At 32.3% G+C, this 19,964-nt stretch overlaps 1 protein-coding gene across 1 annotated transcript in view; it reads left to right on the top strand.

The window, feature by feature from the left end:
• Positions 1 to 16,301, top strand: part of LOC103975158 (cell division cycle 20.2, cofactor of APC complex-like) — a 67,998-nt gene extending 51,697 nt beyond the window's left edge. Inside the window, exons 7-13 of the mRNA XM_065135223.1 lie at positions 12,655 to 12,804; positions 13,509 to 13,574; positions 13,671 to 13,781; positions 15,182 to 15,274; positions 15,469 to 15,496; positions 15,590 to 15,660; positions 15,795 to 16,301. Of these exons, the coding sequence (XP_064991295.1) occupies positions 12,655 to 12,804; positions 13,509 to 13,574; positions 13,671 to 13,763 (309 nt within the window). The 3' untranslated portion in view covers positions 13,764 to 13,781; positions 15,182 to 15,274; positions 15,469 to 15,496; positions 15,590 to 15,660; positions 15,795 to 16,301. The remainder of the gene's footprint in view (positions 1 to 12,654; positions 12,805 to 13,508; positions 13,575 to 13,670; positions 13,782 to 15,181; positions 15,275 to 15,468; positions 15,497 to 15,589; positions 15,661 to 15,794) is intronic.
• The last annotated feature ends 3,663 nt before the right edge of the window (positions 16,302 to 19,964 follow it).

The following is a 19,964-nucleotide window of genomic DNA, read 5'->3' as shown; positions in this document are numbered from 1 at the left end:
TTGAGGTTTCTTATGATTTTAATGTAGCCTCCAGAATTTCAGACTTTTCTTGCTGTTGAAAAAACTGGTTATAAAGTGTATAATTTTGAATCTTAAATGGGTTTCAATATGTTATTATATAGTGAATAACCTCCAAGTAAGATATAAGCTCAAGAGTGAAATCCAAGCTTAAAATATTTCAATTTTAATAGGATGTGTCATAATTTCTGTAGAATGCAGTCATCAGATCTATAAGAACTGCAAACCAAATTGAATATTTAATAGTAAAGAGATATCAAACAAATAATTTTATGACTTTGTTAAAGATGAGGCATTATGATTATGTTTATTACGTTTTTTTTCTGTGATATAAACAGAGGCTCATGACTTCCATTAATAGATTGTCTTCTGCTGGTCTCAAGATTGAGCCTGACAAATGGAGTCAAATAGGATATTACTCAAGTTCTAAATTGTGGAAATTAGCTTATTATACCAACAGTTAACAAATGCTTGATTATAATGATAGTGTCGTTCTGGTCCTTCTGGATTATCGAATGCAGGGAAGTCAAAAACTAAAAATGAATAACAAATGCATGTTTAATGATATGACATTGGCTCCCATGAAATCTAAAATAGCTAAAATTGAAAAAAGCCTAGTGGGCACTTGCTTGTAAGGCTATTTCATGAATTTTGCACATTTTTGGTTGAAGATACTGACAATGAGAGTAGTTCCATCATACATCCTAACGTCCCCACCAAGTGCCTTCTCTAAGTTACACAATCATCTAGAAGTAACATTCCATACGTTACCAGAAATAAGGTTAATTCAAATTAAAGATGCATTAGAATTACTCCTGAAATAAAATAAATATACACAACAAGGTCTACAATCTCTCTCTAATATCAGTTTTAATATTCTATGAGACCAGCATGGTACTAATATATTGGGTCACACCTGATATCACCTGAAAAGATAATAGAAAAAACAAAACAAACTAGCGTCGGACCGTATGGTCTGAAACCAATCCATAGTCGAAGGTACTGCAGCAGAAGCACAATATTTAAATCCATGCAAAAGATAATTAAAAGACAAGGATACTATTTGAATATAATGCATTGGAGTTTTTGTAACTTACACTATTCAGATACTAAAACTATCTTGCTTGTGAAGTTTTCTATCGTTTTCGACATTAAAGAAATATCATCGACAAATCTGAATGAAAGTGTAAGATAATTAGATATAGACAACAAATGATAGATATCATCAAACATCATAAAAATATGTCTTAATTGAGATATACTCGACTTGAAAGAAATCTTGGCAGAAATTTTCTACCAACTATGCATTACTCTTTCTCTAAAATGGTGAGCTAGAAGATTTCATTATATTTATAAAATACATTTAAATGGCAGAAATTAACTTATCTTTCCCAATTTTTACCAAATGGCAGAAAGTAACTCAGAAAGTAATGAATTACATCAGAAACTGAGACACAACACAATTTTCATTGATTTCAATTTTAGTCAGTTTGATTGATAATGACTGTCCGGGCACAATTTAAGACGTGGACTACCTCATTTCAGGCTGTATGGTATGGTTTTTTACCTTTTTTGTAAAAAAAATGCTAGGCCTGTTTTCCCTTTTCGAAGACCCGAATCAAACCATTTTTTCTTTTAAAATTACTTTTAACTGGTTCTCCTTCTGAGGTTCGTGTCTTCTCACAAGCCTGTTTTGCTCTTTGTGCAACCACCGCCAAGTGTTCTTATCTTCTTTTCCTCCTCTTCCACCATAGCCTCCTTCTGCCTCTATTTTTCTTCCTCTTTCCTCCTTCTCCCTTCCTCACCCCTAGTAATGTCATTTTAGTTCATATTGTTGTGAGTAAAGTCATTTTAGTTAAAGCATAGTAAGCAATATAAAATACAACATTAGAGAGCTTTAATGACTACATAATAATTATATCATAAATGCATAAGAACTTCTTCCTGATAAAATTACACATTCACTATCAAGGGTTTGGATTGCACACTTGGCTTCATCACCCTTTCTAGAGCCAATATGAAGCCTTTGATTTCAATAAGCAAGCCTAAACAAAATTTTGGATCAGTTAGCATAACTAGAATCTTGATTACAACTCTAGAAAGCTCAAACTAGACAGCATAAGACCTGACAACGAAGAAAATTCATTCTACATATCGCAATTGTGGTTACCCAAGAAATGAAGAGAATAAAACCATTTATAAGTTACTCAGAACAAACACACTCAATTGGGAAAAACCCAAGGTCAAGGAGAGTTTATAGATCATTAAATTTTGGTTATACTATTCCACAGCAATTTTGGAAAGGAGAATGGAACGACCCAAATTATAAGAGTGTTATCTGGTCAATAAGTTACTCCCTAATTTCGCCAGAACAAACACACTCAATTAGAAAAAATCTAAGATTGAGAAGAATTTATAGATCATTAAATTTTGGTTGTACTATTCCATAGAAATTTTGAAAAGGAGAAAACAAATAACCCATATTATAGGAGTGTCATATGGTCACTAATCCTTCTCAAGAATATGACGAATAACAACCACCAAGAGAGAACTCCAAGATCACAAAAAAGGTAGCTTTGCATTTAATATTTCTATTTAAGGCCACAAAAAAAATTTGAAAATTATATTTGCTTTCATAATTTCAGACTTTTTGAGATTCTCTGATTTTTTTTTTTTTAATTTCTCTAACCCAATTCCCTAGCTTCAAGAGACATTAACGTAACCAAAGAACCCGCCAACACCAAAGCTTATTCAGCCAGATAGAAAGCAACTACGATTGTGACTATTTGAATTTAAACCACAACCATTGAAAAACTCAACATTATACAACCCCAATAAATATAACCAATCATACAACATCTCAATGGATGACAATAGCTATCCATGATGTCTTCACCTGTTAGTGTTGTTGACAACACTGGATGACTTTTATGAATCTTGAAGGAGACATATATAAAGAGATGCACAAATTACTAAATATGACATGTCATGTAGGACTAGATAAGCGACATCAATCAAATATTTCCTATGTAAGATTAAAGAATGGAGTTCAAGTCAGAAAGATGCCTTAGAAAGATATATTTTATGAATTTCATCATTCAATGACACAGCCAAAGCAATAATATACTCCTAGATTCTAGACCTCTAGAAATGCACACTTAGAGCAACCATAGAACTATTTGCTGCATCATGATCAATGGGGGAAATAAAAACATACTTTTGGCAAGTGTAACATCATGAGCTAATTGTGCAAATTCTTCAAGTGATTCATCAACAGCAAATGGTGATGTTGATAATTCAGTGCCTTTACATTCAACTCCAACAAGGTAGGCTTCCTCTTGACAAACCTATATTCTTAATATGATAATTCTTTATTTTTAAAATGATGAAAAAATGAGCTACATATCAGTTTGTAATATATTTTGCCAGAAAAGTGCAAATTGAAAAAGACGCAAATAAAAGAGAAAAAACAAAGGCTAAAGGAATTGAAATATGTCTAAATATATTATTCATGAATGATCTATGATAAAAGAATATCTAGGATGCAATTCAAGAGTGAGATAATGTCTCTTTTTTCTTTCTTAACAAAAACACTAACAGAAATCATAATTCCTGTATAGTAATTGTCAATAATTCGTAAGAAAGGTTACATAATGTTAAGAGGCAAGCCAGAAAAGCAAGTAAAATACTAATGACTTTTCAATAATCAAATTTGAGAAACCACTAGAGATATTCTCTAGTCAAGGTAATATAATAGCTTCAACAAAAAAAGATACTCAAACCTGATTCTCAAATTCTATAAGTGAAGCATCTTTGCTCTGAGTATCTTTGTCCCTGAATGAACAAATAAAGAATGTGCCTTGATCATAAAATAAAAGAAATATAATCCTCAACATATGAGTAAAGCATCACAAATGGCAGTCTATAAGAAGGTTGCTGTAGGTGAAATTATCTGCGTAGCATGAACCATGAAGCAATTTGCTAACTTAATCATCATGGTGATTATAATCAAAAGATGTTAGGCAAATCTATTGTACAAAACTGAAAACAAATGAGGCCTGCACTGATATGATTACTAAGTTGACATAAAGATGTACATCACATTGCATATCAACTCATGAACAACATAAATTTGATATGAAAGAAAAATTGAATCTGGTTAGATTCAAATAAAACTATGTAGCAAAATTCCTATTCAATAAAGCTAGACAAGGATGGACATGATACATAGGAAAAACTGTAGAGTTTACTAATTATAGAAAGATATATTTTCTGAATTTCATCATTCAAGGACAGCCAAAGCAATAATATACCCCTAGATTCTAGACCTCTAGAAATGCACACTTAGAGCAACCATAGAACTATTCGCTACATCATGTTCAATGGGGGAAATAGAAACATACTTTCGATAAGTGTAACAGCATGAGCTAATTGTGCAAATTCTTTAAGTGATTCATCAACAGAAAATGAATTATATATTCAGTGCCTTTACATTCAACTCCAACAAGGTAGGCTTCCTCTAGACAAACCTATATTCTTAATATGAAAATTCTTTAGTTTTAAAATGATGACAAAATGATCTAAATATCAGTTTGAAATATATTTTGCTGGAAAAGTGCAAAGTGAAAAACACACAAATAAAAGAGAAAAACCAAAGACTAAAGAAATTGAAATGTGTCTAAAAATATTATTCATGAATGATCTATGATAAAAGAATATCTAGGATGCAATTCAAGAGTGAGATAATGTCTCTTTTTTCTTTCTTAATAGAAAGACTGACAGAAGTCACAATTCCTGTATAGTAATAGTAAATAATTCACAAGCAAGGTTACAAATGTTAAGAGGCAAGCCAGAAGAGCAAGTAATAAACTAGACTTTTCAATAATCAAATTTGAGAAACCACTAGAGGTATTCTCTAGTAAAAGGCTAATATAATAGCTTCAACAAAAAATGATACTAAAACCTGATTCTCAAATTCTAATAAGTGAAGCATCAATGTTCCGGGTCTCTTTGTCCCTGAATGAACAAATAAAGAATGTGCCTTGATCATAAAATAAAAGAAAGATAAACCTCAACATATGACTAAAGCATCACAAATGGCAGTCTATAAGAAAGTTGTTGCAGGTTAAATTATCTGCGATGTTAGGAAAATCTAAAGCATCACAAATCTAAAACAGTTAACAAATGCTTGATTTGTGATACTTAATCATCACGGTGATTGTAATCAAAAGATGTTAGGCAAATCTATTGTACAAAACTGAAAACAAATGAGGCCTGCACTGATATGATTACCAAGTTGACAAAAAGAAGTACACATCATGTTGCATATCAACTCATGAACAACATAAAATTTGATATGAAAGAAAAACTGAATCTAATTAGCATTAAGTAAACTATGTAGCAAAATTCCTAATCAATAAAGCTAGACAAGGATGGACATGATAGATAGGAAGAACTATAATGTTTACTAATGCTCCAATTTGAGCTCAATCAAACGGAAATACTGGACCTGATGTCACTTTTGATTTCAGATATGAGATTAGCTTTGTTAGGTTGAAAATCCTCAAGCCAAACTAACTAGAATGGTCAAAGCCACACAACTGGGCCAAAATAAGCAAGTCAATTAAATGACTCAAAAAAATAATCACTTAAATGTTTCAACTAGAATTATCATGTCAATTTAAACCTTTTACATATATGATATTAGGAATTAAAATCAATAATCACAACAGCTGCTGAAAGCTTATTCTCCTTAAATAAACAGGGAAGGTGGCATGAAGAAATACCAATTCAGATGTCAGTTTTATACTCACAAGTAGCATATTCAAACTACAGCACGTGGATGCTGAAACTCGTGAAAGATGACTACAACAACATAATTCAAAATACTGAAACAATAGCCATGTCATTAGTTGGTGAGCATTTGTATGAAACTTAGCAAGCTTCTCTAACAATCTCATGAAGATTGCTACTAGTCTGCTACAATGCAACAGCTAATCAGTAAGAAAAATCCTGCAGACCGAAATAATCACAAATTAGAACCTTCAGACTCAATAAAGATCTTTTTATTACTATAATCCAGAAGGACCAGAACGACACTATCACTATAATCAAGCATTTGTTAACTGTTGGTATAGTAAGCTAATTTCCAAATTTAGAACTTGCGTAATATCCTATTTGACTTCATTTGTCAGGCTCAATCTTGAGATCAACAGAAGACAGTCTATTAATGGAAGCCATGAACCTCTATTTATATCATAGAAAAAAAACGTAATAAACAGAATAATAATGCCTCATCTTTAACAAACTCATTATATTATTTGTTTGATATATTTTTACTATTAAATATTCAATTTGGTTTGCAGTTCTTAAAGGTCTGATGACTGCATTCTACAGAAATTATGACACATCCTATTAAAATTAAAATATTTTAAGCTTGGATTTCACTCTTGAACTTGTATCTTACTTGGAGGTTATTCACTATATAGTAACATATTGAAACCATTTAAGATTTAAAATTATATACTTTATAACAAGTTTTTTCAACAGCAAGAGAAGTCTGAAATTCTGGAGGTTACATTAAAATAATAAGAAATCTCAACTCAACAGAAAGAAAAAAAATATATAAACAACTATCTCGTTGGTCTAATTATGCATAATTAGCATAAACAAACAAAGAATAAGATCAATATAAAGATTCTCAAATTTAAAGAAGGAAAAAAAATAATTTATATAAAAAGACAGAACTATAATAGTAGAATGTAACATGATTAAAAATATTAAAACTATGATATATAAAATATAGCAACAATGATGTAGTGGTTATAGATTGCATGTATCATCAATATGGCAAAGGTTATAGCAAATATATGTGGAAAGTTGAAAGAAAAATTGGATACAAAAATCAGACTTGCAGTTGCATCCACATAGACTCGTTGTAAATAGACCTAAAATGCTGTAAAAATTAAAGCATGGTTCTAAATTTTTCATCTTAGGCACTTGCACTCATATCTAAAGATCACAAATATATAATGCTTGAAAATATGTTGCCTCTTTGATGCCACAAACTTCTCTATGCAATGCTACCAGCAATGGATTTTCTTCTCAAGCACTAGAGAAGTCTTTTGTATTATTCTCATAATCTTTTTCAACCATCAACATTTTCATCTAGTACTTGAGAAGTCAACATAAGATTCTCAAATTTAAAGAAGGAAGAATTAACAAATCACCTAAAAACATACAACAAGAATGTAACATAGATAAAAATATTAAAACTAGAACACATAAAATATAGCAACAATAATGTAGTGCTTATAGATTGCATGTGTCATCAATATGGTAAAGGTTATACCAAGATATATGCAAAGCTGAAAGAAAAATTGGATACAAAAATCAAACTTGCAGCTGCAACCACATTGGTTTGTTGTATAATAAACCTATTAAAATGCTGTAAAAATTAAAGCATGGTTGTAAATTTCTTACTTAACTTAGGCGCTTGCACCCGTATCTGAAGATCTTAAATGTATGATGCTTGTATTAAAATATGTTGCCTCTTTGATGCCACAAATTGCTCTATGCAATGCTATCAACAATGGATCTTCTTGTCAAGCACTAAAGAAGTTTTCCGTATTACTCTCCTAGTCTTTTTCAACCATCAGCATTTTCATCTTATGACACTAAATTGGGCAAAGGGCATAGTGTTTGCTTCAGGTTTTGGTGGTTTGGGAGTCTCAAAGACATTCCAGAACTTGAGTGCCTCATCTTCTGTTGGAGAAGCTACTACACCTCCCAATGGGCTCCTAGCCAAGTAAAGAACACGAGATGAATGACCAAAAAGCTCAGCTTTTCTCATCATGGATGTGTAATTCCATAGGGTGAGTTGATTGTTTGAAAACCCATGGGAGGTCAGCAATTCAGAATTGTTCTTGTCTCACAACAACGCACAAACTTCAAAGCCGGTATCAATCGAGTTCAAGCAAACACCATTAACAGCATTCCAAAACTTAATGCAATGATCATTGCGCCATCCACTAGAAGCGAGCAGATTGCTCCTGGTAGGGCACCAATCAAGGGCCCTCACAGTGGAAGTGTGGTTGCTGATCTTGTGAAGCAATTGATGTTGGCGCGGATGGTGATTTGCAACAGCCATACGGGTGTCCCATATGTGCACAAGTTTGTCCTTCCCTCCGCTTGCCAGATACCGCCCAAACAACTCGGACCATTTAAGACTACAAACTTCAAGTCGATGCCCTCTATAGTCACAGATGGCCCGATCATCTTTTCTAATGTCATAATCAACAATACTACCATCGGATCTCCCATCCAAGGCAATAATATTGATAGAAAGAACTGTAGAGTAACCATAGAATTAATGACATTTCAATAATCAAATTTGAGAAACCACTAGAGATATTCTCTAGTCAAGGTAATATAATAGCTTCAACAAAAAAAGATACTCAAACCTGATTCTCAAATTCTATAAGTGAAGCATCTTTACTCTGGGTATCTTTGTCCCTGAATGAACAAATAAAGAATGTGCCTTGATCATAAAATAAAAGAATGATAAACCTCAACATATGAGTAAAGCATCACAAATGGCAGTCTATAAGAAAGTTGTTGCAGGTGAAATTCTCTGCATAGCATGAACCATGAAGCAATTTGCTAACTTAATCATCATGGTGATTATAATCAAAAGATGTTAGGCAAATCTATTGTACAAAACTGAAAACAAATGAGGCCTGCACTGATATGATTACTAAGTTGACATAAAGATATACATCACATTGCATATCCAACTCATGAACAACACAAATTTGATATGAAAGAAAAACTGAATCTGGTTAGCATCAAATAAAACTATGTAGCAAAATTCCTATTCAATAAAGCTAGACAAGGATGGACATGATACATAGGAAGAACTATAGAGTTTACTAATGATAGAAAGATATATTTTCTGAATTTCATCATTCAATGACAGCCAAAGCAATAATATACCCCTAGATTCTAGACCTCTAGAAATGCACACTTAGAGCAACCATAGAACTATTTGCTCAATCATGTTCAATTGGGGAAATAGAAACATACTTTCGATAAGTGTAACAGCATGAGCTAATTGTGCAAATTCTTCAAGTGATTCATCAACAGCAAATGAATTATATATTCAGTGTCTTTACATTCAACTCCAACAAGGTAGGCTTCCTCTAGACAAACCTATATTCTTAATATGAAAATTCTTTAGTTTTAAAATGATGACAAAATGATCTAAATATCAGTTTGAAATATATTTTGCCAGAAAAGTGCAAAGTGAAAAACACACAAATAAAAGAGAAAAACCAAAGGCTAAAGAAATTGAAATGTGTCTAAAAATATTATTCATGAATGATCTGTGATAAAAGAATATCTAGGATGCAATTCAAGAGTGAGATAATGTCTCTTTTTTCTTTCTTAACAGAAAGACTGACAGAAGTCACAATTCTTATATAGTAATTGTCAATAATTCACAAGCAAGGTTACAGAATGTTAAAAGGCAAGTCAGAAGAGCAAGTAAAAAACTAGACTTTTCAATAATCAAATTTGAGAAACCATTAGAGATATTCTCTAGCAAAGGGCTAATATAATAGCTTCAACAAAAAATGATACTCAAACCCGATTCTCAAATTCTAATAAGTAAAGTATCAATGCTCCGGGTCTCTTTGTCCCTGAATGAACAAAAAAAAGAATGTGCCTTGATCACAAAAGAAAAGAAAGATAAGCCTCAACATATGACTAAAGCATCACAAATTTGCAGTCTATAAGAAAGTTGTTGCAGGTGAAATTATCTACGATGTTAGGAAAATCTAAAGCATCACAAATCTAAAACAGTTAACAAATGCTTGATTTGTGATACTTAATCATCACGGTGATTGTAATCAAAAGATGTTAGGCAAATCTATTTTACAAAACTGAAAACAAATGGGGCCTGCACTGATATGATTACCAAGTTGACAAAAAGAAGTACACATCATGTTGCATATCAACTCATGAACAACACAAAATTTGATATAAAAGAAAAACTGAATCTGGTTAGCATTAAGTAAACTATGTAGCAAAATTCCTAATCAATAAAGCTAGACAAGGATGGACATGACAGATAGGAAGAACTATAGAGTTTACTAATGCTCCAATTTTAGCTCAATCAAACAGGAAATACTGGACCTGATGCCACTTTTGATTTCAGATATGAGATTAGCTTTGTTAGGTTGAAAATCTTTAAGCCAAACTAACTAGAATGGTCAAAACCACACAACTGGGCCAAAATAAGCATGTCAATTAAATGACTCAAAAAAACAATCACTTAAATGTTTCAACTGGAATTATCATGTCAATTTAGACATTTTACATATATGATATTAGGAATTAAAATCAATAATCACAATAGCTGCTAATAGCTTATTCTTCTTAAATAAACAGGGAAGGTGGCATGAAGAAATGCCAATTCAAAGGTTAGTTTTATACTCACAAGTAGCAGATTCAAACTACAGCACGTGGATGCTGAAACTCGTGATACATGACTGCAACAGCATAATTCAAAATACTGAAACAGTAGCCATGTCATTAGTTGGTGAGTATTTGTATGAAACTTAGCAAGCTTCTCTAACAATCTCATGAAGATTGTTACTAGTCTGCTACAATGCAACAACTAATCAGCAAGAAAAATCCTGCAGACCGAAATAATCACAAATCAGAACCTTCAGACTCAATGAAGATCTTTTGAATAATTATTTTTCTTAAAAATTGTATGTTTAAAAAATTGAAAATGCAAGAATATGATCATGCTCGTAATTTTGAAAATAATAATGAAAATTACATGTTTTATGTTAATGAAATAAAAAGTTAGATTTAAATCTAATGATCATATGTATGTTTTTCTTAAAAAGAAAAATGTGTATCTTGATGATTTTCGATTTTGATTGAAATCATACTTGATGTCTTAATGAAAATATTAAGAAGTTTAATATCATGCTTAATGATGATGCATGGCTTTTGTATGGAAAACTAAGCATGAAAAGATAGATTCACCTAAAAAGAAAAATGCATGACTATAACAAATAACAAAATGATTTTGGTTGAAAATACCTTATGTTCAATGAAACCATGATTGATAAATATGCTTTATGTTTAATGATTGATAAATATATACAATATGTTTACAAATATTGTATATATTATTGTAGAACTCTTAGGGTTTGCTGAAATAGAAGTTGCATTTGACCACAACAGCAAACATGATGACAGATAACTCAATTTCTGATAGTTTGAGAAATTTTGAACATTTGTTTTTTGATATTATAGTATAGCTCTGTAAGTCAAGTCGTTGATGGTTTGAGCAATTTAATTATTTACTTTCATATAAATTTTTATCTAAAAGATTCTCTTCCAATCTCTTGGTAATTTCTTACTTTCCATTTATTTTCTTTTAATACGCTTGTTAATGAAGTTATCTCTTGATCTTCGAAGGCCTTCCCTTATGAAGAATATCATCAAATCATTTTCTATTATGATCATCTGTGCTAACTAGTTCATATATGGATTAGAAAATTGAACAAAAGGTGCACAAAAAATGGTATTGTCATACAAGGACATACTTATTTCCATTTCTACAATTGTCATTTTTAAATTCCTACTAGGTTTTTCAGGTTTTATCTTATTTAAAAGAAAGATTTAGTTTTTATTCTCTCTCTTGTATGGAGAATATCCGTACAAATGTTTTTAACACCGTCGATGTCGGGCCCAAGCCCGAATGAAAAAGGTGGAGGGTTGTGGAAGCCCGCCAAGAGGCAGCTTGAAAAACATTTGAGAACTCATATGCATGATCTTAACTGTTTCGTAATAAACCTAGGTCATCATTGAGATTAGATGTGAGACAAGATTGTCTGGAAGAAAACTATGATATTATCAGCTGGGACTAATCATTTGTTCACGAGACATGAGACATTTGGCCTAAGGGTAAACCGTATGTATCTGAGAGGAAAAGTAGAAATCTTATTGTTCAGTATATTGGCAGATTTGCGATAATTTGAATTTTCAAGACCCAACATCACTATCTATTTTTCGACCAGATACTCTAAAATCATAAATCATACCGTACTTTCAGATTTACCAATTATTGTTCTTTGATCTCACAAAACACATAGAATCATCCTCTTATTTCAGGTTGATCATGTTACTAGAGGATCTGCACGGCCCAAACTTATCTGACCTTGCCTGATCGTAGTATTGTGCAAAACATGTCAAGCTCAAGAAGAAACAGCAGAAAGATAAGTTCTTCATGGCAAACCATTAATCCTTATTTTGTTAGATGAGTAGCTTCTCTTTTGAATGTAGATAACTTTCTTGAACTCCTTGAATTACTGGTCAAATTCCTACTATAGGCATTAATTAGATATTTGGACTTCTTCTGACACTATAGATCATTATAGTGTCTGTAACTGTAAATAAATTTTCTCTCAATATGTCACTCAAACTTTGTAGCTATTTTGTTTCTTTTTTTGGCTGTAATCTTTACATGTTTCCATAGTATCTTTTTATGTATTTCAATGTCATTTGTGCAAATATGTTTTTTGTTTACAAATTAATTAATGTGACAAAAAATTGTAGCTTAAGGAGATGGGTGGAAATGGTAGCCTAACCAGAGGCGAAGAAGCTGCTGATGCTAGCAAGGTATCTGATCAATCAGCTGAAAGGAAAAAAAGTTTGGTGGACTGGATGAACTTGATTAAACCTGCAAATGGGGAGAAAGATCACTGGGTAAGTTTAGATGCTTTTTCTTTGGTTATTAAAGAATTTTTTCAACTTGATATTTGTTGGTGTGAAAAAATGATTATTCTAGAGATACTTTCATTTGTTTTTGTGACTTAAAATCATGGTCTGCAGTACCGGACCGTACCGCCCGATACGGGCGGTATGTACCGGTCCGACAGGCTTCCGGTACGCGGACCGTCTGTTACCGGTCCGACACTGTAGCAACACTGTAGTAACACTATAGCACTGTAACAGTACTACAGTGCTCGGCACGCCTAAATATACCGAGCGGTACACCTGGGTGTACCGCTCGGTATATCGTACCGTACCGATACCAAGCCCAGGTCGAAACTCCGGTACGGTACGGTATTGCGGACCTTGCTTAAAACCTTATTTGTTTCTGGAGCTGGTGCTGGCTCTATTGCCCTTTGTTGATTTTATATTGTTTGCTGCATATGAGAGGCTGAAGTGTCCCTTTTTTTTGTGATGTATTTTGTTTATGTATTCATATATGCGGGTTGTTTTGGTCAAAGAAGCTATTAGTAAATCTGGCTTGCAATGTATACTGAATGAGACTATCTGTATTATTGGCTGGCCAGCTGGGTATCTTAATTTTTGAGTTATTGTTGTATTTCCCTTGATTCAGAATTGCTATTACGATTCTTATGATCTGCAGTAGTTGAAGCATACCTGTATTGCCATACATTTAGGTTCCGGATGAAGCTGTTAGCAAATGCACATCATGTGGATCAGATTTTGGAGCTTTCAATCGCAGGGTGATGATTTTCATCTAATCAGTTTTCTTTTCAACGTTGTTTGATATCACAATTTTCCTTGTGATATAGCATGACAATTCCATTCTTTACTTTCAGCATCATTGCAGGAATTGTAGCGATATTTTCTGCGACAAGTGCACAAAGGGTAGAATTGCTCTCACTGCAGAAGAAAATGCTCAGCAAGTCTGAGTTTGTGATAGATGCATGGTATATTGACTGGTTTATCCTTTGCTTTTAACATCATTGCACAAATTGGTTTTTGTACTTTTGATGATGTCATTTCTTACTCCTGAAAATTGATGCTTGTAGAGATATGCAGTTTTAAGTTTGAACTATGTCAGGTTGGTCTTCACTGATAATGTATATTAAATAGTGGTTCAAATTTAGGTGTCTGCATAACCTTTTGGGTTCAGGAGAAAGTTTCGGTTGTTGATATTTTGGAAGTCGAGATGATGATGGTAAACATTATTTAAGTCTTTTAAGATATTATATTTATAATGGGTCTTCTTCTAGTAGTAGTTATTTGTTGTTCTAATCTCATATAAAATCTGATGTATTGTTGCTAAAAGGAGATCTTTTTCTTTTCTGGAAGCTAGGTTTGCTAAAAACATTTTACCCCTCCACTGACGATTGACTGTCTTTTAAAGAGATTTGTGTTTTTATAAGGATCCTCCTTGAAACAATCTGTAGTGATAGACTCATATATTTTAGTATTATCATTAATCATAAGGGTGAAGAAAGTGTTTTTTTAAAGAAAATATGATTTGTTTAGCCAATTGAGTGAATTACTTTTCATTTTACATCTTTATTGAATTTCCATCCAGAGGATTTGCTGCAAGTCCATTAGCTAGATTTTGCACCTTAGGTTGATAAAACACTGTTATCAGCCAGCGGTAGTCTCGCTTACATTATGACGTAAATTGTCTTAGTTGATCAATATTCTATTCTTTGTTCATGGATGTTTTACAAAAGATCTGAACTAGTTCTTACATTATGGCTATTATTAGCCAGTGGTGGTACACTTACATTATAGCTTGAATTGTCTTACTTGAACATTCTTTTCCTTGTTCATGGATGTTCTACAAAAAATTTGAACTAGTTTGTCCTCGAGAAATTCACTGTCTTGTCTTGTGTTCAGGCCCTCTGTGTTCATTATTACATGTAAGCATTAGAATTGGCAAGTTGCTTTGCATGTGTTAACTTAGTGTTGACTTGTCACCAAATGCTGACATGTGGTCACCAATTTTGATTAACTTTCACTAGAGAAAGGTGTTGTCAATGGGGCCAGATTATGTACTTTGTGGTTGCTGAACTAATTTCCTGGGATAGTGAAAATTACTGAATTAACTTTTGTGAACTATGTAAATCTCATGGTCATGTGAAATTTAATTTTGTATAAAGCTGGAAAATTTCGTTTTTCTTCACATATAGTGTAGAAACTGTGGAAATAAAACAGCCCTAACATGCTTGATCTGCTAATTTAAGTACTGAAACTTAAAATTGCATGGTTGTTAGTATGAATGTTAGATATTCTGAGCATTAACTAAAAAACACGACTTGAGAAGTGATTTGCTTGATGTTACATGGGAGTCTCTCACGTTGAATAGGTAGAAGTTTCTCAAAGGTTAAGCAATGCAAAAGAAGCTGTCAGCAAACCTGCCGGTCTGCAAAGACCTGAAGATCTTGCGCGAAGGCTTCAGGTGCAGTCTTTTTTATTGCTATAGACCATCATGTTTAGACAGATGTCTCGCTGTGGTACTTTATATGGAGGGCATATTTTTCTCACTGTTGGAAAATGATCCAGTTAGCCAGCTTTATTAGTTCGTGCATCTAACTTCTTTAACCCAGATATTATGATGAATAATTAAGGTTTTGGTCTTGATTTTTGCAACAGGAGGAATTGAACAAGAATCGTAAGTCGGGTACTTTACTGCTATATTGTAGAACATTATACTATGTTTTCTGATATAACATGTACTACTATTGACTAATTTATGGTAGTACCTATTTCATAGGTTCAAATTCTGATGAGTCTTGGAAGCCAACGAGGGAAGTAGCATGTCCCATCTGCACAGTCCACCTTCAGGTCTATAATATCAGAACTTTTATTTTTCTGCAACATGATAAGCTTTCTCCTTATCTCTTCATCTATTTTCCAAACTGGAATTTTGCTGATGTGTTGTTAGGACTGAATTCTACGATATTTACCTTGAGTTTCAGGTGCAAGTTCTTGCCTCAGGCTCCCAAACAATCGAATGTGGTGTCTGTCAACACCCTTTCTTGGTCAGTGCTGATTGATATCTGATTTCGCCTTGCCATGCCATTGCAATTTCTATCCTCCTATAATTCTCTTTGACAAGCAGTAGCATCGCACATGCTCTCTGCGGTCACCTTGGTTGTATACCCAAGTTGCCTGCATTTTTGTAAGTGAACTTTCGTAAGCATTCACCTCATAAAAGGTCAAGTGTGGAAGCTATGTTTTCCGAGAGTAGTGTGAAGATGAAAACCAGGAACTGGATGAGCGAATAAATAGTAATGCTTGTAATGACTGTTGGTGTGCAAAACTTGTTCGGTGACCACATAGATTTGTTGGTAGGAATTGCTTTTGGGCATAGTTCGTGGCTACTATGGCGGTGAAGTAAACATAGTGATGAGTGCTTTTATATGCTTTCATATAGAAATGATAACTGTCATAGACTTTTACTACCAACTTTACTTTTTTTTTCCTATCAGAAAAGTGATTCTATGATATTCTATTTCTTTCTTTCTTGACTTAAGAGAATATTTCATAGATGAGATTATTTGACAGGTTGTTGCTAATTAAAACAACTAGGACATTATAAATGATAGGATCTTTGTAATATCAGATATGTAAATCAGGCACAATATACAGATGATATATCATGGGTATATAAAAATATAAATAGTAATATATATATAATTTTATACCTCGAAACCACCAAAACATGTGTGTTTGTGAAAATTCTCTAGTCAAACTACTCTAAAAAAAATTTCAATGAACAATAACTTGGCACAAATTATTGAAAACATTTGATTATCAATATAAAAATAATAGTAGACAAATGAATCAAAATATGCATATTGACAAATAAATAGTGTTTCAAAAAATCAACATAAGATTAACTTGGTTTGATAAATTTCTACCTATATTTATAGAAAAAAATTGATTTCTTCATTATATAAGATTAACTATGAGGTTTTTTGAGTTATTCTCCCTCGCATGATTTTTTTTTCACATCTTCTTATATAAATCTAAAGTACTTTTCACTTTAACTCAAGATCTCCGAGAGCACTTAAATATCTTATTTTTTTCTCTCATTAAAATCTTGAGATTTATTAGAATAAATCCTAATTCACCTAGAAATTTTAATTTAACTAGAAATTTTTTTCAACTAAATTGAATATAATTAGAACTCCTAAAAAACTTACCAAATCTAAGGAGAATCTTTTATTCAAAATCTATAATTGGAGGACATTTGTTGATTATATAGGGAGAGAAGCATGACAATTATGCAACTATAATTGTGTTTGACAATCAAAAGAGCTGTCCTCATCAACCACTCAAATGCTGTTGAAATAACTGATTATAAATTATATAATTTATAATCTGAAATGGTTTCAATAAGTTAGTATATAGTAAATAATCTCCATAAAAGATAAATTCAAGAGTGAAATCCAAGCTTAAAATATTCTAATTTTAGTATGATATGTCATAATTTCTATTTTAAAAAACAGTTATTAGACCTATGAGAATAGTAAACCAAATTGAATAATATAATAGTAAAGAGATATCAAGCAAATAATTCTATGAGTTTGATGAAAATGAGGCATTATGATTGTCTATTATGGTTTTTTTCTGTGATATGAACAGAGGTACATGACTTTCTATGAATAGACTGTCTTCTGCTGGACTCAAGATAGGGCCTGACAAGTTCTAAATTGTGGAAGTTAGCTTACTATATCAACAGTTAACAAATGCTTGATTATAGTGATAGTGTAGTTCTGGTCCATCTGGATAAAAGGATCTTAGTCGAGTCTAAAGGTTCTAATTTGTGATTATTTTAGTCTCTGGGATTTATCTTTTGCTGAATCAGCTGTTGACTTGTAGAAGACTAGTAGCAATCTTCATGAGATTGTTAGAGAAGCTTGTTAAGTTTCATACAAATGCTCACCAACTAATGACATGGCTACTGTTTCAGTATTTTTAATTATGGTGTTGCTATCATTTATCACAAGTTTTAGCATCCACACCTTGTGGTTTGAATTATGCACCTTGCAAGCATAAAACTAACATCTGAATCAGAATTTCTTCATGCTAATTCCCAGTTTATTTAACGAGATTAAGTTAGCAACAGCTGTTGTGATTATTGTTTGCAATTCCTAATATCACATATGGTAAAAAGTTTAAATTTTCATGATAATTCCAGTAGAAATATTTAAGTCATGAAATGCTTATTATAACATCACGACAATCATCATGATGATTAGCTTGTTAGCAAATTGCTTCATGGTTCATGCTACATGGATATTTCGCCTGCAAAAGCTTTCTTATAAATTGCCATTTGTGATGCTTTAGTCATATGTTGAGGCTTATCTTTCTTTTATTTTATGATCAAAGCACATTTTTTCTTTTATTCATTAGGGACAAAGAGGCTCAGAGCATTGATGCTTCACTTATTGGAATTTGAGAATCATGTTCATTTATCTTTTTTTTTGTAACTATTATATTAGTCCTTTACTAGAAAATATATTTAGGGGTTTCTCAAATTTTATTATTGAATAGTCTATTTGTTTACTTGCTTCTCATTCTTGTTTAACTTCTGGCTTGCCCTTCAACATTCTATAATATTTCTTGCGAACTATTAGCAATTACTCTATAGGAATTGTTACTTCTATTAGTTTCTGCTATATTTATGTAAGAAGGAAAAAAGAGACATTAACTAATTCTTGAATTGCATTCTAGATATTCATTTGTCACCGGAGCATTCATCAATAATATTTTTACACATATCAATTCCTTTAGCTTTTTCTTTTTCTAGTTGATTTGTGTGCTTTCACTTTGCACTTTTCTGCAAAAATATATTGCAAACTGATATTTAGCTCATTTTTTCATCATTTTAAAACTAAAAAATTATCATATTAAGAATGTAGGTTTGTCCAAAGAAAGCCTACCTTGTTGGAGTTGAATATAAAGGCACTAAAGATAATACTTTTTCTATTGATTAATCACTTATAATTTGCACAATTAGCTTATACTGCTCCACTTATCAAAAACATGGTTTTTAATTTCGATGTGTACTGCCCGATATAGGCAGTACGTACTGGTCCAAGAGCCTCTTGACGCGCGGACTGCCTGCTATCAGTCGGTGCAAAATTTTTGGCCCCGTATCGCCCGATATAGGGTTGTATTGAGCAGTAACAGTCGAAATTTCAACCATTACCGACTTCTATCCTATTTTAGATGTACTTCTCGATATGGTATGCCTCGAAATGTACCGTACCGAGCCAGTACAAACCAAAATTGTGAATCTTGATCAAAAGTTTGTTTCTTATTCTCTCGGTTGAACATGATATAGTGAATAGTCCTATGGTTTCTCTAAGTGTGCATTTCTAGAGGTCCAGAATTTAGGAGTATATTATTGCTTTGGGTCATTGAATGATGAAATTCAGAAATATATCTTTTTGAGGGTTTTTTTTGGCATGAACTCCATCCTCTAATGTTGCATAGAAAATATTTCATTGATGTCACTTACCTAGTCTTACATGATATGTCATATTTAGTAACTTATACATCCTGTTGTATTTGTCTCCTTCAAAATTCATAAAGTGTTGCCAACAACAAAACAACAAGTGAAGATTAGAAATGTTGTATGATTGGTTATATTTATTAGGGTCATATAATGTTGAACTTTTCAATGTTTGTGACTTAAATTCAAACACTCACAATCGTGGTTGCTTGCTATCTGGCTGAATAAGTTTAGGTGCTGTCGGATTCATTGGTTATGTTAATGTTGCTTTGAGCTCGAGATTATGAAGAAGTCAAAAATTCTAAAGAAAAATATATTTTTTTTATATATTTTTATGGTTTTAAATAGAATATCAAATGCAAAGCTACCTTTCTTGTGATTCTAGAGTTCTTTCATGGTGATTGTTATTTATCATTTTTTACAAGGATTAGTGACCAAATGACATTCCCATAACATGGGTGTTTCCCTTTGTTTTTTAAAATTAGCATGGAATAGTACAGCCAAAATTTAATAATCTATAAACTCTTCAACCTCCAGTCTTTGCTTATTAAGGTGTCTTTGTTCTGATGAAATTAGTGAGCAATTTATTAATGGTTTTGGACCGTTCATTTCTCATGTAACT

This window comes from Musa acuminata, chromosome BXJ3-1 (assembly GCF_036884655.1).
Source record: "Musa acuminata AAA Group cultivar baxijiao chromosome BXJ3-1, Cavendish_Baxijiao_AAA, whole genome shotgun sequence".
In the NCBI taxonomy this organism is placed as follows: domain Eukaryota; kingdom Viridiplantae; phylum Streptophyta; class Magnoliopsida; order Zingiberales; family Musaceae; genus Musa; species Musa acuminata.
This window is presented reverse-complemented; position numbering and strand designations above follow the sequence as displayed.